The sequence below is a fragment of the Herpailurus yagouaroundi genome, unplaced genomic scaffold, assembly GCF_014898765.1.
Source record: "Herpailurus yagouaroundi ecotype Mexico unplaced genomic scaffold, PumYag 28, whole genome shotgun sequence".
NCBI classification, from domain to species: domain Eukaryota; kingdom Metazoa; phylum Chordata; class Mammalia; order Carnivora; family Felidae; genus Herpailurus; species Herpailurus yagouaroundi.
This window is the reverse complement of record NW_024412376.1, coordinates 168,380,697-168,408,296: the sequence shown is the minus strand read 5'-3', so window position 1 is coordinate 168,408,296 and position 27,600 is coordinate 168,380,697. Positions and strand designations below refer to the sequence as shown.

At 61.9% G+C, this 27,600-nt stretch overlaps 1 protein-coding gene and 1 long non-coding RNA gene across 4 annotated transcripts in view; one reads left to right on the top strand and one right to left on the bottom strand.

Annotated features, from left to right (window-relative positions):
- Nucleotides 1-26,419, top strand: part of UVSSA (UV stimulated scaffold protein A) — a 29,736-nt gene extending 3,317 nt beyond the window's left edge. For all 3 annotated transcript variants that reach the window (XM_040489770.1, XM_040489772.1, XM_040489771.1), the window contains exons 4-14: nucleotides 340-460; nucleotides 1,116-1,481; nucleotides 2,341-2,453; nucleotides 2,584-2,712; nucleotides 10,709-10,820; nucleotides 16,675-16,813; nucleotides 17,189-17,314; nucleotides 17,989-18,172; nucleotides 18,596-18,719; nucleotides 21,506-21,680; nucleotides 23,306-26,419. In XM_040489770.1, coding sequence (XP_040345704.1) covers nucleotides 340-460; nucleotides 1,116-1,481; nucleotides 2,341-2,453; nucleotides 2,584-2,712; nucleotides 10,709-10,820; nucleotides 16,675-16,813; nucleotides 17,189-17,314; nucleotides 17,989-18,172; nucleotides 18,596-18,719; nucleotides 21,506-21,680; nucleotides 23,306-23,399 — 1,683 coding nt within the window. In that variant the 3' untranslated portion in view covers nucleotides 23,400-26,419. The remainder of the gene's footprint in view (nucleotides 1-339; nucleotides 461-1,115; nucleotides 1,482-2,340; nucleotides 2,454-2,583; nucleotides 2,713-10,708; nucleotides 10,821-16,674; nucleotides 16,814-17,188; nucleotides 17,315-17,988; nucleotides 18,173-18,595; nucleotides 18,720-21,505; nucleotides 21,681-23,305) is intronic.
- Nucleotides 26,420-26,744: 325 nt separating this feature from the next.
- Nucleotides 26,745-27,119, bottom strand: LOC121039527 (uncharacterized). Its single transcript, XR_005794821.1, has 2 exons — nucleotides 27,008-27,119; nucleotides 26,745-26,780 (listed from the first exon to the last, which is right to left on the bottom strand). It is a non-coding gene; the product is annotated as an uncharacterized LOC121039527 (long non-coding RNA).
- Nucleotides 27,120-27,600: the final 481 nt, after the last annotated feature.

Here is a 27,600-nt window from a genome sequence, read left to right as displayed (position 1 = left end):
TTGAGTCCCGCCTGGGTCTGCCGTGGGCCCTGGCGGTCCTGGCCGCGTGAAACCCGCCGGGCCGGGCCCTCCTCCCCGGCAGCCCCCGCCTCGGCCAGGGCCGCTGGCCAGTCCCCCTGCAGCCTGAACGTGTCGCTGCTCGTCCGGGGCCCCAGGGGCCATGCTGCTTTCCCACGTGGCGTGTGCTTCGCTGGAAGTGCTGCTGGCCCTGATGCCGTCGGGCCCCAGGGGCACAGAGGGCCGTGTGCCGGTGCCGACACGCCTTCTTCTGGGTTTCTGTCTGACTTACTGTGTTTTCCACGTGTCTCGTGTAGTCCGGTCTAACCTCTGATTCCTCAGGTGGATTTTGAGGATGTGAGCGCACGGACTCTGGCAGAAAGAAAGCGGGAGGAGGAGAAGCAGAAACGCTTGGACAGAATCTACAGGGAGAGGTGTGAGCGGGCCGTCAGGGACATGGAGGGTGAGTTCTCCCCACCCCGTGGGGCTGCAGGTGGGTAGACCGCTGGCCTGACCTTGGCAGCAGCCCCCAGCCCGTCCCCAGGAAGCTCCGGGTGGGCCCTCCTCTCCTGCGCCCCCTGGTGGTGTTGTCTGAGAACGATGCTCCCCATAACGTCCCGTAGGTGGGGCAGGGGACAGCTCTTGCTGGCACCCCTACTTCTGAAACCTGACCCTTTTCTGAGCAGCTGACCCTTTCCACGAGGGGCAGCCAGGGTGAGAGGAACTCGAGAGGAAGGCCCCAAGGCAGGTGCTGGCTGGAGTGCGGTCCGGCTGGAGGGCTGGGAAGGGTGTGCGTCCCCACGGCTCTCAGCTGGCCGCTCTCTTCCGGAAGTTCCGCCCACGGTGGCCTACCCCGCTTGGTACTCACGGGGCTCCCGTGAGCCTCCCAGAAGTCCAGGCGTGAGGGTGTTACTGAGGATGTCACGGGGCGGGTGGTGGGGTGCTGCACAGTCGGGTGGTTTCTAAGAGACGACAAAGCCTCCATGCGCCCAGGGCTGGCCTCTGTCCGGGGCAGGAAGGAGGGGCGGGCGGCCCTCCCTCTGACCCTGGGCTCTGCCTGAGGGGAGGTGCTGCTGCTTGTCATCACGACCCAACAGGCAGTTCCTGCATCTTTGCAGAAACGTCTGAGGAGATCCGGTGCTGCCTCACGGAGGTGGAGAGCTGCTTCAGGCTGCTGGTGCCGCTGGACTTGGCCGAGGGCCCGGGAGCCGCCTTGCCCACCGTGGCCTTCGGTGCGTCTGAAGGGGGCGCCCCTTGCCTGGCCGGTGCCTTGAGGCCTGGGGACGAGGAGCCCTGTTGCAGCAAGAGCCTGCTCGCCTGTGCCCGCCCTCCGTCTCCCCCTCCCTGGACCGCAGGGGACTCAGGGGAGGAGGACGAGGAGGACGAGGACCGGCATGAGGACAGCGACGGTGACAAGGAAGGGTTTGTGCGGCGCCACGGACTGGGCTCCCACAAGTACACGCTAGATGTGGAGCTCTCCTCAGGTAACCACCGGCTCCCATGGGCTGGCCGTGGGCCCTAGGGGTGCTGGCAAGAGCTCAGACTTCTCGGGACGTGGCAGGGCCAGTCCTCCAAGGTTGGGGTCCCGGGTGACTTGAGGCTCTGGGTCCCACGGCCCCACCCGGGGTGCTCTTTGAGAGGGGCTGCTGCCACAAGTGGCCTGGAGCCCTGCGGGAGGCTGTGGGGCCTGGTCCCGGGCCCGTTGGGATCGGAGGGTGGCTGTCCGCCCTGGTCTGGAGGAAACGTGTTTGCAGAGCGGCTTCTCGCCACATTGGCGACGACACAGGTGTGCTGCACGGGACCCGCTGTGGCCTGGCCCCCTGTGCGGGGTGTTGGGTGGGTTGAGAGCCCCTCGGGGGTGTTTACAGAGGAAGGGCAGTCAGGGCACGGAGCTGTGTGAACACCCTACACGCCCAGGCATCTTGAGCCCCACCAGCCCCAAGGAGCTGCCCGCTGTCTGGCCGGGCCTGGGGGAGCACGAGGAGGGTACCCGGCCGCAGAAGGGCTAGGGGGCAGGACACGGAGGGAGGACCCTGGGGCCGAGCTGAGGCTGGGGCCTCCGTCCTGAGAGCTGTCAGGGGAGGGGCTTCAGGGCCGCCGCGGGCGGGCCGGACGTATGGGCTGTGGCGCGTGTGTCTGTGAGGACACCGGGCCGGGCATTGGGGTCGGGCTGAAATGATTTCCACCAAAATCTTAAAGTAGTGAACGTCTTTCTGTGGCATCCGGCGTGGGGTCCTGGGCGACACGTGGCTGGGGGCCGACGCACAGAAGTGCGGGTGGTCCATCCGTGGTGCTGGGTGACCTGCCCTGCTTCCTCCGGTGACCCCGTGTGCTTTGATCCAGATGGCCTGAGGGTGCACGAGGACGAGGACAACCACGCCGTCATCCAGTCTGCCCGGGACGCGCTCAAGCTTATCCGAAACAAGTTCCTGCCGGCCGTGCGCTCCTGGGTACAGGTGAGGCCCGTCTCCACCGCGCACACGTGCTCAGGTGCAGGCCAGGGTCGGGGTTGTGCAGCGGCTGACCCCCGGGGTGGAAGGGGAGGGCGCCCTGGCCTGCCCCAGTGATGTGCCTCCTTGTCGGCAGCTGTTCACCCGCGCGGGGATTCGTGGCGGGCACTTGGAAGCCGCCATCAACCTGAAGGCGGAACTGGAAACTGCCCTGAGGAGATCTGGGGAGCTGGACATCGAACCTGAGGAGGGGCGCAGGAGGGAGGTGAGTGCCGCCCGCGGGCTGGGGCAGAGGCGACAGCAAGGAGATCTATCTTCTCTTTGGCCTGTGCTCGGTTTTCTGAGCGGGAATGACTGGGGGCTCAGAGATGTCTGGTTCTTGCCTCATCGGGTGCTCAGTTCCCGAAACGGAAGCTTTGGTTTGGAAGGTCAGAGGGCGCAGCTGAGGCCCCCTGGCCGCTGGAGGGCTGGGACGGGGTCTGGGGCAGGAGGGCGTGGCAGGTGAGCCGGGGGAACAGTCAGAAGGTTCTGGTCGGGAGGGAGGTCCCAGGGCCCCGGAAGAAGAGGAGGAGGAGGCCAAGGGCTGAGCTGAGACCTAGGCCAGCCCTGCTGTCCCCTGAAACTCCCCGAGCGCCCCAGCGGAGCCTCCCGTGAGCTGGTGTCAACCTTCCAGGCTTCGGGGTCTCATCCTGTCGCCTGCGTCGTAGCCAAGGACACACAGAGTTAGGATGCCTGTGGCAGACAGAAAATCAGGACTTTTGCTCCAGGCTTGTGCAGAGGGCGGTGTCCCTGGTAGTGCCCCACGGAGGAGCTCCCCGGCCGCCGGGCGGGCTGAACGTGCGGCTGGTGCCTAATTTGGGGAGGGTGGTCGAGGCCGGGTGTGGCTGGTCGTGGCGCCTCACAGATACTGGGTGGTTTGGACGGGGGAAGCTGGTGCTCTTGAGCACCGTGTCCCCAGGCAGCAGGACAGGCCCGCACTTGGTGATGGTGCCCGAGTGAAGGCCGCCAGCCCCTGAGACAGCAGGCATCATGCGGCCACCCTGAGCCTTAAAGACCGTGACTTCCGGGCCCCCGTCCGGTGGGTCTGGGCCAGGACCTGGAACTTAACATCCGAGAGGGATTTGAGAGCCGTGTCCTCTGCGGGTGTCCTCAGAGACTGGGCGCGGGCCAGCAGGGAGAGGCAGCCGTAGCCAGACCACGGTGGGGCCAGCACAGCACCGCTCTCTCAGAACCGAGAAGGCAGGCCCCAGAGTGTCCTTCTCCGCCGGGTGCCGGGACCCTGAACCTGGGCTCCAGCCTGGGAGCCGGACACCAGCTTCACCTGCAACCCCAGGACCCCGGAGGGAGGAGGGCGGGGCTGCGCTCCAGGGAGACACAACTGTTGCTAGAGGAAGCTCTAGGGTGGGAAGAGTGGCGTTGCCGGGCTGGGAACAGCAAATCCAGAGCCACCGAGACCTAGGACAGACAGTGGTCGACACCCCCGGTCTCGGCACCTAGTGACCTTGTCCCCTCCGGGGCCACTAGACGCCCTCCAGGCCGCCGCCCTTCGTGTGGGAGGGGCCCGGGAGAGGGGTGACTGCGCAGCGGCCCCCAGGGACCGGCAGAGGGCGACCTTGCCTTTCTCCCGCAAGGCCTCAAGAGGGTGAGGAAAGTTCCTGACCTGGCGCTGAGATCCCAGCCCGGCTTCTGTGGGTGCAGCATTGCACGGAGGACCCTGCTCGGGTGTGTGCCCTGAGTAAGAAGTTAGTTTTGTGAAAAAAGATACTCTTCTCTTGCAACGAAAGAAGGTGGTTTTCTGGTGTCGGGAAGGAGGTGATGTGGTCAGCTCGTTCCCACACGTGCAGAGGGATTTCTTTTGGAACGTGAGGTGACCCGGGGTCACGGTGCCAGAGCGCAGGCCGGCCCGAGAGCGGGGACGGGTGCGGGGGCCTTCGCGGTGCTCTGGGGCCCGCCTCTTTCCTGCCGGAGGCCCAGCTGGGCTGGCTCCCGCTTTCCCTGTAGCAGGTGCCCTCGCCCGCCCTCGGGGGCGGCGGAGCCACCCAGGTGCCTGAAGCCGGCAGGCACCACCCTCGCCTCGAGGCTCTAGGGCCCCCAGGGGAGGAGAGGCCGGCTGCCCTGTCCGTGGCTGCTGCAGCCCCGCGGCCCGGGGGCCCGCGGGGCTCAAATCTGAGGGCAGGCTGCCGACAGCATCCAGGATGGGTCCTTTCTCCAGCAGAGGCCACAGGCCGGTGGAGACTGAAGGGCTCAGGCTCCCCGTGTGGAAGGAGCCCTGCCCTGGGTGCCCTGTGGGTGCTGGGCTGGGGCTGTGCCCCCTCCCCCCCCCACCCCCCCCACCCGCGATACAGTCAGAGCCTTGATGGTTCCCTCGCTCAGGCAGGACTCACACCCTCGCTGATGTGGCCCCCCATCCCGGGCACTGTCCCCAGGCATCCGAGGGAGTGTCTGGTGGGGGCAGGTATGCTGCTTGTGGCCCGGCAGGTTGGGGGATGGGAGGCCCTCAGTCAGAGGCGCCGGCTTCCGTTCTGAAGGCTGGGGGGCCGGCGAGGTGGGGGACCCGCCGGAGGAGGGGCTGTGGGTGTCCTCCAAACAGGACACTGTTCCTCCGGCGGGAGGACAGCAGGGCGCCGAGGCTCAGGATGGCCCCGGAGGGTGGAGCTGAGTGTGGGAAGGTGACTTCGGAGGCAGGGGAGCTTCACCGCCTCTGTCAGCCGAAAGGACACTTTGAAGACGCTCCTCCACGAACTGATTTAAAAAAGGCACCGCTCCGAAATCCTTGGAGACGGGTCGTCCGCGCCAGCTGGTGGGCCGTGGCGCCTGGAGACGAAGCGATCGGGGCTGGGGTGGGGTGGGGGGGGGGGCTGAGTGGCAGCGCCCCGCTCAGGTGAGCGCCGCTTCCCGGAATAGCCGCGGCCGTATCTGCACATCTGCTCCCGCAGCGGCGCCGGCCTCCGGGGAATTAGGAGCCAGGCGCGCTCCACCCGGTCCCAAGTAAAACGTCTGAGACTTTGAATCACTGGCCTGGGCCGTCCCCCACGTCCCCCACTCAGCCGGGGCTCGCCCTGGCGACCGCCTGCACAGTGGCCGAGCCGGGGACGCCAATTCGGTGACAGGGATCCGAGCGTCTCAGAACTAACGACCGATATGTGGGAGGCCAGAACGGACGCTAGAGAGAGAGCGAGCGAGCGAGCGAGCCGGCCGGGAGCCTGTGACTGCGGAAGCCCGACCGGGAAGCCTGGCAGGGGTTCTGCGTGTCAGAAGCCATCCTCGGGTTGTTTTCTGTGTTGCTGTTGGGTCCACAGACTGTTTTCCTTTTGACGTAGTTCCACCTTTAATACGTGTAAGTGTCTGTTCTATAGAGCGTATCTCCGTCCTGCGGGAAGCAGGCCGGGGATAAATCCTGAACGGATCAATGTGGAGCGTCGTCGGGTAGATTTAGTCTCCGGCTCTGCTGTCGTAGGAGAGGTGTAATAATCCGTGGCTGCTACATTTGTTAAACTGATAAAAATCCTTTATAAACTTTTAAATTGCCTGCGGTTTAATTATGTGGCCGAGATCACCAATTATTCTGTTGTGTAATTAACAAAATATTAATTTCCCACCAACCGATATGTCTGAAAAAATGAATTTCAAGCGTCCGTTTATACAGACTATCCGCGGTATGGTTTTTAAGAATGCCTGGGTTATGTTTTCTCACCGCTCACCAGTGGCAGCCACATGGTCTGAGCGGCGGGCGCATCGTCACTCGTTCTAAAAGCAGATGGAGCCCCGTGGCTCTGTGCCAGCGTCCCCAGCAGACCTGTCTGAGGGAGGAGGCCCCTCGGCCTGGGGCTCCTGCTGCTCTGGTGTCGGACAGGTTTTCTCTGCTGCTGGAGGCACGTGAGTGCTGGCTTCCTGTAGGTGAAAAGGACAGAGTAGGGAACCCAGGGAATGAAATGTTGAACGAGTCAGGCACCCCAGGGAGGCAGGGAAACTAAATCAGCCGGCGGTGGGGACCTTGTGCTCGGCAGGGCCAGTAAACAGCCTTCCTGGTGACGCGGTCCCCTCCATCACGCTGAAGGCCGAGCCGCCGCAGCGAGGGGCTGGAGGCCGGGGGAGGGGTCTGGACGCCTCTTGCCTTTCTCACGAGGACTGGAGCTCCCGCTCAAGCGCCCCCTGCTCAGGGCCAGCCGTCTCCTGGGGGCCCTGGGGCCCAGCCCCGCGGTGCCTGGCCTCTCCTGTGTGTCTACACCGCACACCCCTTCCTCCGGAACACCTTCAGGTACCAGCCGTTGAGTCCCCGAGCATGCTCTGAGGTAGATGATGGTACCGCCCCATTTCACAGATGAGAAGACGGAGTCTGGGGGGAGTTGCGTGAGCCTCGGCCTTTGAGGGTGCCGGCTGCCTGCCGTTGTGCCTGCGAAGTTTGGGCTGAGGGAGGAGGGCGCGCGCTGAAGGTTTTCCTCTTCCCGTGTGGACACGGCTCCTTCGGGCGGTGGGAACTGCCCGGTCTAACCAGCAAGCTGCGCCCTCCGCCAGATGCGCTGTCAGGTAGCCCAGGGGAGCGCGTCTCGCGGCCTGCTGAGTCCAGCAGCGAGCCCCAGCGTGGCGGCTGAGGGGAGGATGCCCACGTGGACCATGGCACAGACCCGAGTTACCCACCCGAGTCTCCTGGTGACCCTGCAGGGCCTCGCGCCCCAGCCTCGCCCTGGCAGCGGGCCTGCCCGTGTCCTGTGGACCCACGGCGCGGTTTCTTGCACTGCCAGCAGGCTGGACGCAGGGCTGGATCAGACCAGACCGGGGCGGGGGGGGGGGGGGGGGGCCGTGGCCGTCCTAGAACCCGGTGACGCACTTCACCAGCTCTGCTCTCGCTGAGCGGGGACCGTGCGCTCTGCGGCCCGAGTGGTGTCGCCAAGGGTCCCTGTGTCCTCACTCTTGCCCTGGCCAGTCCCACGCCCTGCTGTCCTCTGCCCTGTGAGCGTGCGTCCCCAGCAGCTGGAGATGTGCATGAGATATTGGCCTGGCTGGGCAATTTGCACGGCCTTCCAGGGAGGGCATTAGCATATAAATAGCAGATGCGATGACGGCCATCACAGCTGAGCACGTTTAATTTTTAGTTTATAAGATAGAATGGGGTTTTAAATGCATGGCCATCAAGCCGCCGAAAGACAAATGCAGGTTGGAGCTCACTTGTCTGACGAGGCCTTACATCATTTTTTTTTTTAAAAAGGGAAACAGACACACATAAAACTGAACAAAAGTGATTTCTTGGGTGAAAAGTAATTGAGATTGCGCACCAAGTTAATTAGATCGTACAAAATTTATTTAACGGTCCCAGCTGCATCTCGGGCGCGCGTTTGGCGGGCAGACCCGCTCCCGGAGCCAGGTCGCTCGTTCTGTTCCTCCTCAAATAATCAGTAACCCCGATACCCCCACTGCTGTAAGCTGATTGCGTTGTATATTTTAGCCGTTTTATTGCTTGTTTAATTACGATCCCAGAGGCTCATTTTTCTAAATCCTTTTAACCGTGGGTGCGAATCCATTTGTATGAGACCCGCGAAAGGCCCGAGGCCCTCCTCTGCGCCTCCCCGTGGCTGCGGACAGGCTGTGCCCGGGAGGTGTCTGTCCCCCATCCCTCGTCCCTCGGGTCTGGCCTCTCCCAAAAGGGTGACGCGGTGCGGGGGGGCGTCCCAGGGGCCGCAGGGCTCTGTCCACCTGCCCAGGGGCTCTCCGTTAGGGAAGGTGGGGGGGGACGCAGGGGCTGGTTTCTCGAGAATGTTCGTGGGGTTTATTGCGACAGGGAAACTCAGCTTGTGGCAAACACAGAACAGCTTATGAGCCCACTCGGTTTTGAGGACCACCCACTTTCAACTGGATGCCTCCTTACAGGACGATCCCAGCGGGCGCCCCTCCTCTGCCTCCTGCCCCCAGTGCCTCCCCTTGCCTCATCCAGTGCTGGTTTCTTACCAGCCTGTGACCTTTGACTTTGAGGGGAAGTCCTGCCCCGGGACTGGCTCCCATGGGCTCCTTCCTGCCGGCCTCAGTTTCCCCAGTCCATGCTGCTTCACCAACGTCTCATGGAGAGGGCTTTCTGGCCTGCCTGGTGGCGGTGCTCCTGCTCTCTGAACAGGCGTTTGTGTGAGGCGCCAGGGCAGGTCACACAGGTGTCACAGCCGCAGTGACTGTTCTGGACGTGGCGCCCCCCTCCACCTCTGGACACCAGATGTCACTGCCCTTTGCTGATGTGCTCAGGGCCCGACATCCAGGGTCACTCTGAGCTCCGGGGGGTTCAGACAGCCGAGCGAACACCGCGAACCAAAAGAAAGTGGAAGCTTTCAAGCGTGGCTTCGATATTGGCGGCAAAGTCCGTGTCTGACTGCGTCGCTGTGGTTTGAGTGGGCCACCAGCGGACCGGAGGTGAGCACCCTGCGGTCGAGTCAGCCGCGTTCTTCCGGGGGACCTGGCTGCACAGACCCAGGGGGCGGCGTTCTGGAGGTGGTGTGTGTGCTGCCTGGTGCGGCCTGATCAGTGCTAATTTAAGAACAAAGAGCAGCTCAGGGCTCCGTGTTTCTTCACAGGAATAAACAATTTTAGTTGGGGAGAAAGAGGGCATAATTCCTAATAGTTAGCTAAGCAGCCGAATATTTTTTAAGAAATGAAAATTTAATAAAAGTCCCTGGTGAAATTCAAGGGTGTGAACAATAAGCATAATATTTTATGAAAATGACCCCGTATTTAAAACCCAGCACTATATGTTATGCATTGTAGCACCCAGTGCACATCTACCTTTTAGAAAATTAAAACACATAAATTCTGTTTAGTGTTTGATACGCGCTGCACTAGCCGAGAACCGTAATGCCCTAAAACCTTGGGCTGCTTTCCACCTTTCATAAATTCCTGGGTAGATTCTATACAAAAATAATTTTCAGGTCCGCGGCTCATTGTTATTCAAACGTGATTGATCGTCGTCATTTGCCCAGCTCGGGAGTTAAGTGCCCCTGTCATTTCCAAAGAGCATAATTGGGACGTTTCACAGGTCAGTGGTGGAGACAGGCTTCCCTTTTGATCAGTGTTAGACTGATAACAAAAATTACAGTTTCCAGTGATTAATGTCTCCCGTGCTTCCCAGATGCACAGCCGTGGGTTGTACCTAAACAAAGTGCATTTGCATCTGATTATGCCTCTCCGGGCGGGCGGTGGCTCCTGCACGGGCGTCCCGGGCCTGCAGGTACGGCCGGGTGGCCGGGTCGCCGCCGGGGCCGCCACCAGGCCCAGCTGTGCGGGCGGGCGGGCGCTGCCGGCGTCTGTGACTTGGCCGGGCCTGGTGTGGGGCCAGCCCGCGGCCTCCTGTCCCCTGGGTCACTCAGGCTCTCCGTCCCCCTGCTCAGGCCTGCGCTGTGCCTCTGAGGCGTGCCATTGAGAGAGGTTTTGGTGGTGCAGGCGTGTGTCACAGGGCCGTTCTTCCAAGGCTGCTGCTTTGTACCTTCAGAGGCCTGGCAGTCTGCATTCGCGCGACGGGGGCCTCCGTTCTGGAAGTCTCCTCCACTTGGTCTGAAATCGGCTGCGGCCGTGGTGCGGAGTAGGCCGGGCTCCTGCTGGGATCCTCTCCCTCGCGTCCTGCCCTAGGGCCACAGGGGTCACTGAGAAGGGGGGCGAGGAGGGGGCTGCACAGGACCAGCCTCAGAAGCCCGATTCCTGGGTGTGCGGCAGCCCCCGCCCCTGCTGTGCCACGGACTGGGTGCTGCAGAGGGTCCCGGTGCCCCAGGAGTGAAGCAGGCCCTCCGGGCGGGCTAAGGAGCAGGTGGCCCTGCCCAAAGGGAACGGGCTCTTCAGTGGCTCTGTCACGAGTGACTCCTAAGGGCAGGTTATTCCAGCAGCACAGGCACACCACTGTCCCCGGGGGGCCTGGCTTGAGCTGGACGCCACCCTCAGCTCGGCCCGGAACCGGGGGCATCTTGTCTCTCGCTGGGGGAGACGTGTCTCACGGGGCCCTGGGAGCACGTCTGCTCCATGAGACCTTGAAGCCGGGTTTCTTGCATGAGTTTCAAAGGGAACGAGGTAGTGGGGCAGGTTTACATGTGTCTGGACGTGGACCCCAGGTGGCTGGCCGGTGGAGGAGCCACAGGGCTGGCCTGAGCTGAGGAGCAGGGCCTGGAGACCATCTTTGGTGTTTGGTGCTGCCTCGAGCCCGTCGCCGAAACCCAGCCCGGAGCGAGGTCTCTCCTGGTAGGATCGGGAGCGTCCGGGCCTCTGGGCTGTTCTCACACACAGGTGTGTTTCCACAGACGGGCCCAGCGGTCGGGGACGAGGATGAGGACGAGGACGACGACTTCATAGAGGTCCCAGAGAAGGAGGGCTATGAGGCTTGCGTCCCCGAGCACCTGCAGCCCGAGTGTGGTGAGTGCGGCCGGCGGTGGGGTGGCAGGAGCCGAGGATGCTGGCCCTCGGGCGTGACCTCTCGTCTGGGGTCTGGGGCCCCCTGAGCAGGGGAGCCAGCCCTGGTGTGCGCCCTGCCTGGTGACGCTGCACATCTGTCACCGAAAATCATGCCATCTTCCCCCTCGTGCCCAGGGCCCCTCTCCCAGGCCGGCGCTGTGCTGGGCTCCTGCCGTCCCCGAGTCGGGCAGGTGCCACCGCCCCTTCTGGGGGCACAGTCAGGCCGGCTCCGCACGAGGGGCAGCCCTGCTGGGGACACACGAATCCGGGGAGGGCCGGCTCCCACGTCCAGGGACTCGATTCCCGCTTGGGGCAGGGGCACCGGGCGACAGAGACTGCTGCCTCCTCCCTGGTCCCCAGCCCCCGCGTGGCGGAGCACCCTTCCCTCCTTCCTGACTGTGGAGCCGCGGTCGGTGGCGGCACGTCAGGCCCAGGACGCCTGTTTGCCGTGGGGCAGAGCAAGGTTGCTCCTGGGCAGTGTCACCCAGTGGTTTCCTTGCCAGCGGCCCAGGGTGGTGGCCCTCGGGAGCAGGGGTGTGGGCGCACGGGGCCGACCCCTCACGTCCAGAGGAGCCAAATAACCGGATCCGTGGTTTTTGGGGCAAAACAGGTGGATGTCTGCCCGAGGCTGTGAGGCAAAGCGCAGGTGTGTGAAGAGTGTGGGTGGTTGGCAGCCGCTCAGGGGTGGTGCTGTGGCCCGTTAGGGGCCTCACGACCCGAGCAGCACAGCCAGACCCGACGCCTGCCGTCTCCCAGCCAGGTGACCTCCCCCCCAGGCGCCGGCCTGCACGTGCGTCCCGCCCTCTGCTCTGGCCGTGCTGACCTTCCGTTCGTGGCTTTTTGGGCCCCCCCCCCCCCGACCACTGGGCGGCCCTCCTGCCCTTTGGTCTTGTGTGTTCTTCTGCCGTCCCTGGGTTCTGCTGTCCTCCCACCGGAGCGGGGGCTCCCCGTGGCCAGGCCAGAGCCCAGCAGAGGCCCAGCCGCACTTGAGGCCGCTCGTGCCCAGGCTGGGACATGGGCGGTGGGGACGGGACCCCCGGGGAACGGCCCCCCCCCTCAGTCCGGTCACTTCTCCGGGCCTCTGCAGCCCGGGCCCGAGCGCCTCCTGGGGCGTGCCCGCCACCCTGTTCTTGCTTCCCTTGCCTGGGCAGGGTGCCCGGCAGTGGTTGGGCCGCGAGCCCCTTGGCCCTGCCTCTGGGGCCTGGGAGCCCACGCTGACCCTCGGCTTGTCCTCCGCTGAGCTCTTACTGCCACAGCCACTTGTCCTGGGCCCTCTGCAGTCTCGCTTTGAGGGCCCTGAGCCCTTCCCGCAGGAGGGAGAGCTTCCCTCTGGCCTGTGGCTTGTGCTTGGTGGCCGGTCGTGAGGAGAGCAGTGACCACAACCGTGGCCCGTGGATCTGCCTTACCACCGAGGGGCTGGAACGTGGTCTGGCCTTGCCAGCCTCCGGCGGGGGTGGGGGAGCTCCCGCCACTCCCACTGGTCGGGTGGTGAGCCTCCCTGGAATCCTGCTAATCAAGAGTGGCAGAGGGGGACTGGGTGTCACAATGCCGCTCACAGGACACTCGATGGGATCCTGCCCTGCTGCTGTGTGACAAGAAAGCCCCGGGCCCACCGGCAAGAGCCGTTGAGTACCGAGCCCAGCTGAGTCCTGCTCCCGGGTTCCCCAGGTGACCACAGAGGGCGAGCGCACTCCAGGGGTTCTAACCGCTCGTCTCCCCGGCCAAGGCCCCGGCAAGACAGATCAGCTGTTCCCACTGAGGTATTTCTGGCCCAGAAAAACCCACAGGCCTACAGGGTGCCCCATCCCTCCGCTGAGCCCCGGAGCGTTTGTCCTGCAGGAGCAGGTTAGCAGAATGCCGCCTCCTGTCACCTGCACCTGACACCCGCTTCCTCGTGAGGCCCGCGGGGCCCATGTTGGGAGAGACCCCGCCGGTCTTGCCGCCACTGGCTCACTCCTTTTCTGTGGAAGGCTCACGACATGCTGTCTGTGACCCGGAAGGGAATGCTAATGGCCGACGCGGGTCACGGCCAGGTGCTGTCCGTCCGTCTGTGTTTGCTAAACTGAGTCCCTTCCCGGACAGGTGGGCTGCCGAGGGCCTGGCCGGCGATGGAGCAGGGGCCTCGGGGATGAGGCCAGCCCCGTACAGCCCAGCTGTGGGGGGGGGGGGGGGGGGGGGGGTCAAAGGGTCCCCCGGGGGGGGGGGGGCCCCCGGGGGGTGGGGGTGGGGGGGGGGGGGGGCGCTCGCGACCCGGGATCGGCTGCCCAGACGGCTGTGCGCCCGGGCGACCCCACCCTCACCCGCACGGCAGCCCTTGCGGGCCTCCAGGGCCCTGGGAGTTTCCAAACACAAGTGTGCCAGGGCGCGGCAGTTCATAACGCTGCTTTATATTCCGTCGCTGTTTTTTCAATTAAACGCAGGTGAACCCTGCAGTAGAGCCGTCTAAATCCACACGGCTGAGGACGCTGGCGCTCTTTCTTTCTCATTCCTTTCTCTGAATTTTCACCAAGGGGCTTTTATCTTCCCCTTAATCCTACCGTTTCTGTCAGGACGTAATCTCTTTCTCAAATTTACATTTTAATTACAAGGCCAGCTGAACCAGGTAGAATCAATAGTGTCAAGCTCGGCGGCCTAACTCCGCGCGAAGCCGCAGCCTCTCCATTTCCTGCTATCGATTCATCTCTCCCGCCCTGTCTGCCTTCGCGCTCCAGGCAAACGGGTGCCACTCGGTCAATTTAAACAAAAACGGGGATTTGGGCGTTTTTCCGACGCTTTCTCCAGGCGACCGTGGGAGTACCTCGGAGCCACGCTCCCGCTCCCGTACTCGAGTCGCATGCCCCTGGCCCGGGTGGGTGCAGCTGGCGAGGCGGGGCGGCCGCGGCCTCGCTCTCCCGGCAGATGCGCGCTCCCGGGCCCGAGGAATGCCGTCTGCTTTTTGGGGTTTTCCTTTGAAAGTGTGTCAGCAAGATTGATTTTCTACAACGACGTGAAAGTGGTAGTGGTTTTTTTCGTGCCCTGAGTATTTACTCTGCCTCAACGCGCTTACCCATCTTTTTAATGGTTTAAAACAACAAATCAATGAAAAATATATTTCATTCTTGTAACTCTTAGGAATTCTCGTATCGATCCTCGGGCTGTGATTGTATCCATCTAAATGCCACAGTGCCCACTTACCGGTCTTGCCCACCGCCACCCCCCTGCACCAGGCGTGCGCGTGTGTCGTGGGCACGCTCGCCGGGCCACCGCGACGGGCCCTGCGGTGGTTAGCGATCCACCTCGTCCACGTCCCGAGTGGGGGCACTGGGGGGTTTTGGGGAGCTGGAGCTAGGGTGTCGTGGTGATGATGGAGCCTGCTTGGGGTCCCCAGCCTCGGGGGACCCAGCACGCCCGAACGGCTCTGTCCTTTGCTCTCAGCCACGGGAGCCTGAGAAAGGGCAGCGGGCGGGCTCACTGGTCTTCTGGAGCGGGCGCGGGCAGATGTTTCCCGCGAAGGGCCTGCGGCCTCCGGCCCCCCCCCCCCCCCCGAGAAACCAGCTGTGCGACGGCCAAAGCCGTCTGCCGCCGCCCACCAAGCTGCAGAGGGCGGGCAGCCGCCTCTGGGCCGAGTCCGTCCGCAGAGAGCCCGAGGCCACCTGAGGCGGGCGGGGCCCCTCCTGGTGGTGCCGGCGCAGCGAGGCCCTTCCTGGCGCCCTCCCCAGGGGCCCTGGCTCCCTAGCAGAGTGGCTGGGCGGAGTCGGCAGTCGTGAGTCCGTGGGGGAGGGGGGGGTGCGGAGTGGATTGTTCGGTGGGACTGTCTACACCACCAGTCTGTGCGCTCGGGAAGTGGGCACGCGTGTGCGCTGAATATGTCGTGTCTGTGTCCGTTTCTGACGTCTGGGGTCTCCACTGCCTGTTGCTGTGCACCCTCTGACCGCTCCGTGGCCCCGGGACGTGGTCTGGGGACGCTGCTCCTGTCCGGGGCCCGTGTGCCCGGAAGGGCCCCTGGGATACAGCGTCCCGCCGGCCCGTCGCGTGGGCCCTTTTGGTCCGCGGAGCCCCCGTGCCGCCTGTCAGCGGTCCACGCTCCTTGCCGCCTGCAGAGTGAATCCTCCCTCACGTCCTCGTTCCCGCTTTCTGCTGACCGGTGGTTTTAGGTGGGTCTGGTGTAGACAGCAGGTCGCTCCGTGTTTTAAGGCCGATCGGTCTGCCTCTCGGCTGATGGTGATCCGTTTAGCGAGTTGTTAGTACTTTGCTGCCTGTGCCGGGCCTTGGTCCCCAGTTCCTGTTGTTTTCTTTCTTTGCCTTTTATGCGGTAGGATGACGTGTCTTCTGGTTTTGGAAGTATTCGTTAAACGTTAGTGAAATGGTAAGAATGTTAATTTTTCTGAGGGCCGTTTTGAAAGATCCATCCTCTGTTCCATGCACTGCCCTCATCACCACGCTCGAACGTCTGTCCTGGGCCTTGGTCTGCTGGCCCGCCCCGTGGTCCCCTGACTTTTACAGAGCCAGTCACATGGCCCCCCCCCCGCCGGGGGGGGGGGGCCGGCCCGGAGCTCCCTCCCCTCCCTACCCCCCCTCCCGGCCGATTGGCTGCTGCTTCCGGAGTGTTTTCAAGGCAGACCTTCCTGTGTGCGCCCCCCACCCCCATCCCCACCCTGCCAAGGGGTCTTGGTGGGAGGCTGCCCCTCAGGCTGGCTGCAAAAGCTAATAGGAGAAAACGCTGGGAGTGTGATTGGCTTTTCCTTCAGTCTCCTGAGGCCTCGCCCCTGCCCGCTCACTGTCACGTCACCGGGAGCGTGGGTCTTCGCGTAGGTCTTTCCGAGCACCCGCCTCTTCTGCTCAGAAGCTTTGTGGGTCTCCTGCAGCCCCTGTAACTCTAGCAGCTGGGTTTCCCCCACTCTCTCCTTCCTGACACCCGGCAGGCCCTTCCGATCTTCCCATGTTTTCCAGCAAAATAGCGCTGCCTCCTTCTCGGGTCTCTCACCCTCCAGTTGTCTTTCTGTCCTCCTGGGTCCAGGAGCGAGGGTGCTGGTGTCTGTGCGTCTGCCCTCCCCACCTGGGAGAGCCTCCCCCACCCCCCGCCACCCCGGCTTCATGCCCGCGTGCCGCCTGGGGGTGCCCACCGCTCACGTGTGCCCCTCCAAGTCCCGAGCTCCTCGGCCCCGGAGGACTGTGCAGCCTGCTCGACCTCTCGTCCTCTGCCTGGGACACATCACTCAGCTCGTTTCCTTCCTTTCCTGGCAGCTCACGGTCCTCACGGTGCGAGCCATGCTCGGCCCGCGGGCCCTCAGCCCCTCGGTGGGGAGCGTGCTCAGTCCAGGCCCCTGGCTCCCACAGCAAGTTGGGGGGGGGGTGCGACGTGCTTGGGGTGGAGCGCCCCTGGTGTCCGAATCCACACTCCGCCCCGCGCCTCCCGTGCGCCCTGGGGCGCCAGCCTGCACGGCGACTGGGAAGGATGGCCTCCGCACCCAGCGGAGAGAGCCAGCAGGGGTCAGGGCAGGGCCCGGTAGCCTTGAGGAATCTCTCACCCTGCCCTGGGGACTTGGGGGACTTGGGGATGGACGCCGGCCCGCAGAGGTCGGTGGCCTGGCAGCCTAGCCTCTCTTCTGCCCGCGTCCCGTTGAGGTGTCGGGAGACCCCAGCGCGGTGGCCTCATCCTGCTGGTGGCCGACCAGGCTCTCTGTGGAACGTGGCCGAGGGTTTGGTAGTTGGAGGGTTTGGCACTAACACATGCGCTCACTAGCGTGTTGTCACCGTGAGATGGGGGCGTGGTGGCCCCAGGGGTCTGTCCGGGGTCGTGGGAAGGGTGGTGGGGAACAACACCTCTCTGTTCCAGGGCTGGAGAGGGACCCGGCAGCACGGGGCTCGCGGGCCCGGAAGAGGATGAGGAGGGATGAGGAGGCGCAGGACCCCACCTGTGCTGCCGCCCAGCTGCACGCACTGCATGGACGCTTGCCCCCGCCCCCGAGCCCCAGGTGACCCCCGGGTGCCCCTCCTCGCGGGCCGTTGTCCTCGAGCTGCCGAGGCCCCTTTGGCCCCTGGGAGGCGGTCCCCGGCGTGCGCCCGGGCCAGGGGTCATGAGGCGTACAGGGGCCCGCGGAGGGCCGTACCGTAGCCACCTTGAGGCCGTGGGGCGTTCAGCTCCCTGCGCAGCTCCCCGGGGACGGCGGGGCCCGATGCTGGGCTTCCCGCGGGCCCAGGTGTCCTCCCGGGAGCCCGGGCCCGAGTGTGCTGACGTGGGGGCCCGTGTCTGTGCCTGGGGAGAGTGGAGGACAGGAGGGAGAGGCAGGTGGCTGTGGCCGGCTCCAGGGGTGCACAGTCGGTGTGTCCTGTTCTCGGGGCCTCTCCAGGGCACCTGTGGGACCAGAGGAGGCTGGGAAGCTGGCCGCAGAGAGGGCCCGGGCGCCTGTCGTGCCCTTTGGGGTGGATCTGTGCTACTGGGGCCAGGAGCAGCCGCCGGCCGGGAAGATCTTCAAGTGAGTGAGTGTGTGTGCGTCTGGCTCCTGCAGGCACCCACCCCACCGCCCTCGCCGGCCGCGACTCTCGCTCCCTTGCCCCGCAGCCCCTGCGGATGCCAGCAGGGCGTGGGGACGGCCACCACATGGCACGGGTGTGTGGCGGCCGTGGAACCGTGTGCAGTGTGCGTCTGCACTCTGTCTGAGGTGCCCCGTCGCTCGCCGTCCTGCGTGGTCTGGCATCACCCCGGGAACGAAGGACGGGCTGCCGGGCCCTTTGTGACCCCTCGCGCTCCCTCAGTGCTTCTGCACCCCAGCCCCCGTCACGGCCGCCCCACCCGCCCCTCGCCCGGTGCTCTCAGACGGCCCCCCACGGGCCAGGCCTGGGGTTCTGCCAGGAATTTCTGGGAAGCTGCCCCCTGGCTGTGCTGGCCTTCACTTTCCCTCTGGGGGCCGCCGACGGGAAGGGGCGCGACTTCCATCTGCGTGTCCCCCGGGCGAGTCCCACTCCTGCCGGGCCCGGGATCGCCCCTGAGGTCTCTGTTCTGCCGGGCTGCTGGCGTTCACCTTGTGGCACCTGCGGTCGGGTCCCGGGGTCTCTGCGGCGTGCCCTCCCCAGCCTGCCCGGCCCAGGCCTCGCCGGCCGGGCCGGCCGACGGCCTCCCTGCGGCAGCGCTGAGAGTCTGGGGTTGCAGGTGTCCCTCTGAGCACCGCTTCTGGAAGCCCAGTGAAGCGCACGTGGAAGTGGACAACGCCAACGTCTCAGAGATGCTCCGGAGCCGCTACATCACCTTCGCGGGGAAGTTTGAGCCCGTGCGGCACCGCTGCCGCGCCCCGAGGCCCGATGGCCGGCTCTGCGAGCGCCAGGACCGGCTGAAGGCGAGGCAGGGGCTGAGGCCGCGAGGGGCAGGGCAGGGCGGGGCGGGGGGAGGGGGCGGGGTGGCAGTGCGCGGCTCCAGGCTCCAGCCTCCCACTGCCTCTGCTGGCCGCTGCCGCCCCAGGGAGGGCTTGCCTGTGGCTGTCACGCGTCGCTCAGGCGGGGACTTGTGCCGGGGTTGGGAGCTGGGGCGCTCCGCACTTTTTCCGGCGCCCTCGCTTGCTTAACACCGCACCTCCTGAGCCCACTCCGTACGGAACACGCCGGGCGGGCGGCGGGCGCGTGACTGCCGTGGGCCCCAGCCTCCCCGCTCCCTCGGCCCACCCGCCTTCACAGACGTACCCCAAGAGCCCCTCCTTTTCGGGGTGTGCGAAGGAAGGGGCATTCCTGTCCTGCCATCCGAACTGCTCTGTTCTCTGCCACAGTGTCCTTTCCACGGGAAGATCGTCCCGAGAGATGACGCGGGGCGGCCCCTCCGCCCGGAGGACCGGGCCTGGGAGCAGAGGCGGCTGCAGCAGCAGCAGCAGCAGCAGCAGGCGGGACGCCCGGGTAGGTCTGGGGGCTGTGTGGGGACGGCCGGGACCCTCCCCGTGGGGTCTTTGTGGCCACCTGCCACCAGCGTGGTCCCGGCTCACGGCAGCGCAACTGGGACACAGCGGGGTGGTGCTTTCGCACAGCCGCCACCTGGAGACGTGGATGCGCTCACGGCCCGAGAAGGCCGCGTTGTTGGCTGGTTGGTTGTTCGGCTTCTGGGCTCTGAATCAGTTTTTTTGTTTTGTTTGTTTTTTTATTTTTTTTAACGTTTATTTATTTTTGAGACAACGTGAGAGAGAGTGCAGGCAGCCGAGGGGCAGACAGAGGGAGACACAGAATCCGAAGCAGGCTCCAGGCTCCGAGCCGTCAGCCCGGAGCCGGACGCAGGGCTCAAACTCACGGACCGTGAGATCGTGACCTGAGCCGAAGTCGGACGCTTAACCGACTGAGCCACGCAGGCGCCCCTGGATCAGTGTTAAGGAGGTGAAGAAATGGAGGCAAGAAGAGTCAATTGGCCGAAGCCCGGGCTCCAGGGAGGAGAGCAGTTGGCTTCCCGCCAGGCAGACGCACTTGCCCACGTGTCCCCCGTGCAGACCTTGTGCCCCCTGCCACCCCGCACGACCGGCTCGCTCTCTGCAGCAGGGCGAGCTGCAGGCACGTGCAGGCGCGTGTGTCTGTGCCCGTCCGCGCAGGAGCCAGTGGGTCCCGGGCGGGTCCTGAGGCCTCAGGCCTCGGGAGGCTAGGTCTCCACAGAGGCCATCTCAGGGTCCTGTCCCGTAGGCTAGATTCAGACAGGACGGTGGACTTGAGCCACATAAGCACTGTTTTCAGGACAACCCAGGGAACTTGTCTCATCCCAGTACGGGTGTCCACGCCCTGTGCTGGGCGCGTGCCATGTGCCGGCTGCCTCCCGGCTTCCCAGGACCCCTGAGGAGCAGGGCCAGGGGGCGTCACCAGAAGTGGCCGTCACGGGGCAGCGCGCGGGCACGCTCACCGGGCCCCCGATCTGTCTCCGTGTCTCCGTGGTTTGTCCAGCCCGGGCCAGTTGTCTGGAGGCTCCGGGACTGCCTGGGGCTCTCGCTCACCTGAGAAAGCCCTGTCGCAGACCCAGAGCCCCGACGAAGGGCAGGCGGCCGCGTGCGTGGGGGGCAGCGCTGGCCTGCGCGTGAGGGTCCCAGCCGGGCTGTGTTTGTCGTCGCTAGTGGGGTTTCTCCCTTTGACAGATGTTAGATTTCAGGCTGACACCCGGGGCAGTGGATGGCGGCGGGGAGGGGCCCCTGACCTGCTAATCCGCAGGGTGAGGCCTTCCCTGGTGGCTCACACTCAGGAGCAAATTAAGTGCCTATTTTTTGTGTCAGCCCCGAAGAGCGGGTGGTTCTCCAGCCCTCGGCGACTTGTTAACAACAGGTATCGGGGCTGCGGCCGCGGGCCGGCGCTGGCCAGTCAGATGTGAAATAGCATCTCTTCACTAACTACAGTATCGATCCCCGCCTCCCTCGCACGCGGGGCAATTTTCTCTTCCCTGGCGCTAACCTTGGTGACAATGCGCGCCGAGCTCCAGGGCCCGTCAGCGCACAGGAAGGCCGCGCGGCCCCGGCTTCTATTGATTTTCTTCAAAGGCTGTTAAATTGGTCCTTCATTTTACTGAGATGCTCATTCCATCTCCACCGGGCGCTGGCATTTTCTGTTGTGTTTAAACAATTGCTCCGTTCACCGGGCTCCTAAACTGTGGCGCCTTCTTATTACGGGAGATAAACTGTTTAGACGCTTTTCCTTAATCTCGGATTAATCGTTCCTGGGCCTGAGTTGTGCGGCCCTGTATTCCTTCACTTCAAAAAATCAACTTGGGGAGGCCTGGCCATCTGTCTGTCTGGGGCGCACAGCCCAGCCCTCTGACCCCGGGCCCCGGGGTTCCCGTCGGCTCTGTGGGCAGGGCGTCCGGCACCCTCCTGCGGGCCAGGGTCGGCGGCCACAGGTCTGGGCACAGGAGGGACACTGTGCCGTCCCGCTCCTGCCCGGGATGGCCTTCCTGGGACGGCCGGCATAGGCAGAGCAGCCCCCACTGGGACCGGGGAGCCGAGACTGAGGTGGGCGGCAGCCGGGCCTTTGGAAGCCGAGGCCCGGAGCCCCACCATCGGACAGCAAAAGCTCCCCTCGCTTCTGGCAGGTGAGCGCGCCGACCTGGCCTCGGTGCAGCTCGGGGCTGGTGAGGCTGGGCTCTGGGACCGGGCGACGCGTGTTTCCCCTCGGAGCGCTGTCCCCCACCGCGTGGTGTGGCGGGGCCGTGGCAGAAGGCACGTGGCAGGAAACTCAGAGCTGTCTGGGTGAACTGACCCCCGCGTTGCTAAAGCCCGCGTCTGGTTCTTTTTGGACCGAAAAGAAAGAAGGCTGTGCTCGCGCTGACCCCTTGGCTGTGGCCACCGCTGCTGCACGTGCCCACCAGCCAGCAGACGGGCCTGGCAGCCATATTTGGGCGCCTGGCGGGGCACAGTCCAGCTGGAGGCTGGGAAGCAGCCTGCAGATGGCACTGTCCCCCAGCCACCAGCCTCAGCTGCCTTCCTGCCTGAGGGGTCAGTGGATGCACCGGGAGAGGCTGCTGGGTCCTGTCCCGGCCCCTTCCTGGCCTCTGTGGGCACAGGGGCCTGCGGGGCACAGGACGGTGGCGGGGGGAGGGTCTGCCTTGCCCCCCGCCCCGCTATCCCCAGCCGAGCCGGCCCCTACGGCGGGGAGGGATCGGGACTTGAGTAGGGACGCTCGGGTTAGTGTCGGGAGTTCTCCTAAATCTCGAGGCCTCTTTGCAGAGTGGCAGGACCCCGACTTTATGAGAGACGTGGAGGCCGCCACGGGAGTAGACCTTGGCTCGTCTGGGTCCAGCGGGAGAGGCAGAGGAAAGAGGAGGAGACGCAGTGGCCTCACCGACCTGAAGCAGCAGGCCGACACTGCCCGTGCGCGCATCGCGAAGAAGGTGTTTGCTAAGTAAGAGCTTCTGGCGGCCTCCTTGCCCCCCACCCCCTGCGTCTGGGGGTGCCGGGGGGGGGGGGTGACTGGACTCCAAGACCCTGGCAAGCCTGGGGCCCCGACTCCGCTCTACCACACGTTTCTCCCGCTGACCACCAGGCCCCTGGGTGGGCCAGGTGCTCCTAGCCAGCAGGGGCAGGGCCTGGAGCCGGTCACCCCGAGGGTCACCGGTTAGCGGTTCCCCTAGGGGTGGGGCTTCGCGCACCGGCCGGCCAGCACATCCTCATTTCCCAGTGAGGGGCTGAGGCCTCAGCGGGGGCTGCTGGCACAGAGCCGGCCCTGTGTCTCCTTGCCCAGCTGACCTAGAAGGGCCGGGCGCTGGCCCGGGCTGGGCTCTCTCGAGGTCAGTGCCCAGGGACGTCCACCTAGGGACTGTGGGCAGGGGAGTCGCTCCCAAGGCCGGTGGAACCTGCCACCCAGGTCTCCGCCCCAGCACTTGGCCGGTGCCACAGGGAAGTGGGTCAGGGCCTCGAGCCAGCACTCTCATTGCCTGCTCGCCACTGTGGCTCGCCGGAGCCACCTTGCTTATACGAGGTGCTGCCGGAAGGAATTGGGGTCTTGTTCAGGAAGCCTGTGAGGCCATCACTTCCTGGGTCAGATTTAGGCACAGGTCTTAACAGGCGCCTCAGACCGTGCCTGCAGGGCAGCCTCCTCCAGTAGACTCTGGAGGGCATTTGGCTCAGTGTCCTGGGCAAGGGAGGCCCTTCTTACTCTCCTGGCCAGCATCGCCGTGTACTTGGCTTGAGGGGACGGGAGAGGACGGCTTCCTCGGCGCCTGCACGGAGCCCCGCGGGGCGGGGGGCGGGGGGGGTGGTGCAGGACCTCCTCACTGCTGGCGTGTCGTAGGAGTCGGCATCCTGAGGAGGGCTTGGCCCCCAGCCTCCGGGCACGAAGCTGGCTTCTGGTGGATCAGCCGAGGGTAAAGGGCACCCTGGGTGCTGATGCCCAGAGGAGTGCCGGCCAAGGGGCCTCTGTGCCCGGCACCCTCCCACCATGCTCAGGAGAGCCTTCGGGCTGGCTCCTTGCAGCAGCTTGGTGGCCTAGAGCTCATCTTGCTGGAGGGCCGGGGTGGCAGCGCCCCTGGGGCCGCGCCCAAAAGTCACGTGGGCACCGGGCACAGGCCCTCGGCCTCACAGCAGCCAGGCTGGGCAGCGAGATGCGCCCCATCCGCCACTCCGCGTCTTCCTGCCGCACGTTTGTGGTGTTCTCCTGCGGCCCCACCTGAGGTGGGGGCTGGCTGGGCGGGGAGGGGGCTCGGGGCGGGGGGGGGGGGAAAGCAGGCTCGGCGGGGGCTGGGTCTGGCAATGGGTTCTGGCACTTGGTTCTGGGGTGCAGCCTGGCTCTGGCGAGATTCGGGATCCCGGGAGGTGCTCTGGGGGTTCAGGGAGCCCACAGGGGTGGTGCCAAGGTCGTCGTTGGGCTCTGCGCGGGTAGGGCCCAGCTGCTTCTGAGCTGCAGGGAACCTGGGTGGCCGGAGTGTGGCAGCCACCTGGGACCGGTGCCTCAGCCCAGCCAGACCACAGTCGGAGCCCAGAGCCCTAGCCGGGGCTCCCTGATCACGCCCCGCTTTGCTTTCCCCACAGGGCAGCCGTGCAGAGGGTCGTCACGGCCATGAACCAGATGGACCGCAAGAAACACGAGAAGTTTGCAAACCAGTTTAACTATGCGCTGAATTAGAGGGCCAGACTGGGCGTGTGTGGTCCCCTCTGGCCGCAGCTCCTCTTCGCCCTGTGCCAGCGCTCGAGGACGGGCGAGCGGGCACGGGACCGGGTCGCCACCACAGCCACCGTTCCTGTGTGTGCTTCGTGGGAGGAGTTAGCGCGTATTCTAATTAAAGTGCCCCAGAGCCGTGGACTGTCCCTCCCGCGGGGGTGCCACTGTCCTCTGGGCTCCCGTCTGGCCCGAGAGCCTGGAGGACACACGGGCAGCTGTGTCTCAGTGGGGCCTCTTACAAAGCCTGTACATCTTACAACGTGGCTCAGAGTCGATGGGCCACGTGTGACCCCTGGCCCCTTCCCTGGGCGGCGATCGCTCGGAGGGGCTCCAGGAAACCCACACTTCTACGCGCACACCGTTTCTAAGACGAACACACCAGAAGTGAACCGCTCAGGGCGCTGTGCCTTGTGCCTCCAACGCACACGTGTGGGGTGGTGGTTCTGCGTTAGAATGCCCACAACTACCTCACTGCTCTTGTTCTTCCAAGGACCGCGTTCCTGAGACAGAACCCACATACCATAGCATTCACCCTTTCAGAACGTATAACTTAGTGTCATTAAGTGTGTTGACGGTGTTGTGCGACCCACACCACCTGATTCCAGAACTTTGCATCACCGCAGAAGAAGCCCTGTCCCCGTGGGCAGGCGTGTGCAGCACCTCTGGATTTGTCTGCGGGTTTGCGCCCTTTCTGGACGTTTCACGTGAATGCCCCTCGCGTCCGGCGTCGTCCGCTTAGCCCCGTGTCTCCAGGGTTGTTCCGTGTGATAGAATATGCCAGAACTCCAGCCCCTTTTGTGGCCTAGTGATGATACCCATTGAGTGGATGCCACACCCGTTTATCTGTTCGTCACGGACATGTGGGTCGTTCCACATCGCTTGTCTGTTACGAATAATGCTTCCGTGAACGTTTGTGTACAGGTTTTTGTGTGGACGTGTATTTTCATTTCTTTTGGGTTTACACCTAGAAACGGAATTGCCGGGTCATATGGCGACTCTGTCTGACTTTTGGATGAACTGCTGAACTGTTCCAAAGCCGCCGAACCATTTTACTTACATTCCCACCGCAGCGCGTGAAGGTTCCAATTTCTTGTCTGCGCTTGTCCACGCTTGTTATTATCTGTAATTGGCGTAAAGTGGTGTCTTGATTTGTATTTTAGTCTGTATTTTCCTAGTGACCAGTGGTATCATTTTTTCGTGTGTTTGTTGGCCATAGAAATATCCGTTCAGATCCTTTGACCATTTTCAGTCGGATGGTTTGTTTTGAGTTGTAAAAATTCTTTATCTATTCTGGATGCCAGATCCTTATATCGTGTGCCAATACCTTCTCCCATTCTGTCTCACTTCCTCAATAGTGCCCTTAGAAGCACTAAGTTGTTACTTTTGATAACATCCAGGATCTGTTTTTTCTTTTGTTTCTTGTGCTTCTGGTGTGCTGTCTAAGCAGCATGGTCTGATCCAAGGTCATGATATACCCCTATGTTTTCTTCTAAGTGTCCTTATCGGGTTAGCTCTTAAATTCAGGTCAGTTTTGTTTTGAGTTAGTTTTGTATATGGGCGTGAGGTAGGGGCCCAACTTTGTCCTTTTGTGTGTGGAGAAGATTATTCTTTCTGACCCACTGAATTATCTTAACACCTTTGCTGATTGTCGATTGGCCATAAATGTATGAATTTATTTCCGGATTCTCAGTTCTGTTCCACTGACCTATATGTCCTTATGCCAGTGCTTCAGTGTCTTGATTAATGTAGCTTGGTGGTAAGTTTTGAAACCTGAAAGTGAGTCCTCCCTCCAGCTTTGTTCTTTTTCAAGGCTGTTTGGCTGGCCTGGGTCCCTTGCATTTCCAAATGAGTTTTAGGATCAGCTTGTTAGTTTCTTCCATCCAAAAAAAAAAAAAAAAAAAAAAAGGCAGCTGAGATTTTGACAGAGGTTTTGTTGGATCTAGGGGTCACTATACTTAATACCTAGCCGTGTGGCTTATGCACTCGGGGTCTCATGATCGTTAGGCTCTTCCCCAGCTTCTTTTAGCAACGTTTTGTCAGTGTCCACATTTTGCACTCATTTTGTTAAATGTGTTCTCAAGTATTTTATTCTTTTTAATGCTGTTGCAAATGTAACTTTTTCTGAATTTCATTTTAGATTGTTCTCAATTTGTAGAAACTCAACTGAATTTTGTATGGTTTTGTAGCCTGAAACTTTGCTCAACTCGGTTAATTCCAATAGCACGTGCGTGCAGATTTCTTAGGATTTTCTCAACACACAGTCACATCATCTGCAAACAAAATGCTTCCTTTTCAGTTTGGATGCTTTCGTTTTTTTCTTTTGCCTAACTGCTTTGGCAAAGTAGAAGCCTCGAGTACAGTGTCAAGTAGCAGTGGTGACAGTGGACATCCTCACCTTGTTCCTGGGCTTGGGGAGGAAGTTTTCAGAGTCTCACCCCATGGTACGGTGTGGGCTGTGGGCTTTTGAAGATGGTTTTTGCCAGGCTGAGAAAGTGACCTTCTAATTCTACTCTGTCCGGTGTTTTTGTCTTGAGAAAACGTTGCATCTGTGCGATGTCCATCCATCTGTCTCTACTGAAACGATCATGTGGCTTTTGTCCTTTATTCTGATGATACGGTTTATTATGTTAATTGGTTTTTGTACGTTGAACCACTCTTGGCTTTCATGGGATAAATCCCACTTGGTCGTGATAATTCTTTTTATATATTGCTGCATTTGGTTTGCTAGTATTCTGTGATTCCATTGACCTAGTGTGCTAGTACTTTGTTAAGGACTTTTGTGTCTGTATTCATAAGAGATATCAGTGTGTATTTCTTCTTGTGTTGTCTTTGTCTGGCTTTCGTACCAGAGTACTACTGGCCTCATAGGTTGAATTGGGAAGTGTTCCTTCCTCTCCTGCTTTTTTGGGAACAATTTATGGAAGATTTGTGTTAATTCGTTAAGCATTTGGTAGAATTCGCCCGTAAAGTCATTTGGTCCTGGACTTTTCCTTGTGAGAAGTTGTTTTTTCTTAATTAACTGATCACTTCATTTATTATAGATCTGTTTAGATTTTCTGTTCTTCCTTGAGTCAGTTTCAGTAGCTTTTTTTTTTTTCTTTAACGTTTATTTTTGAGAGACAGCGAGAGACACAGCATGAGCAGGGGAGGGGCAGAGAGAGGGAGAGACAGAATCTGAAGCAAGTCCAGGCCCTGAGCTTTCAGCACAGAGCCCGACGCGGGGCTCGAACCCAGGAACTGTGAGATCATGACCTGAACCAAAGGCAGACGCTTAACCGACTGAGCCACCCAGGCTCCCCAGTTTTAGTAGCTTCTGTATTTGTAGGCATGTGTCCATTTCACATACTTTTTTTTTTTTTTCAACGTTTATTTATTTTTGGGACAGAGAGAGACAGAGCACGAACGGGGGAGGGGCAGAGAGAGAGGGAGACACAGAATCGGAAACAGGCTCCAGGCTCTGAGCCATCAGCCCAGAGCCCGACGCGGGGCTCGAACTCACGGACCGCGAGATCGTGACCTGGCTGAAGTCGGACGCTTAACCGACTGCGCCACCCAGGCGCCCCTTCACATACGTTTTTTATTGTAATTTGTTGATCTCAGTGGTTCATACTATTCCTTTACAGCCTTTTTTATTTCTGTAAGTGTGGTGGTAACATCTATTCTTTCATTCCTGATTTTAGAAAATTGTCCTCTCTCTCTCTCAAATTTTCTTGGCCAGTCTAGCTAAAGGCTTACCAATTTTACTATCTGTTCAAAACCCAGATTTTGGTTTTGTTGATTTTTTTTCTTATTTTTTCATTGTTTCATTATTTTCTACTCTATTAGTTATTTCGGGTTGCTTTGGGCTTAGTTTTCTCTCTAGTTATTGAAGATAGGTGATTAGCTTACTGATTTGAGGTCTAGCTTCTTTTTCATTAGGTGTCTACATCTGGAAGTTTCCATCTAGGTGCTGCTTTAGCTTCATCGTGTAAGTTGTGTGTGCTCTGCCTCATCTTTATCTTCAAGTATTTTCTCATTTTTCTTGTGATTTAAGAGTTGGTTTAATTTCCACATACTTGTTAATTTCCCAATGTTTTTCTGTTACTTAATTTCTGATTTCATCCCACGTAGCCAAAGAACACATCATGTATGGTTTCAGTCCTTTAAGACTTATTTTGTGTATGCG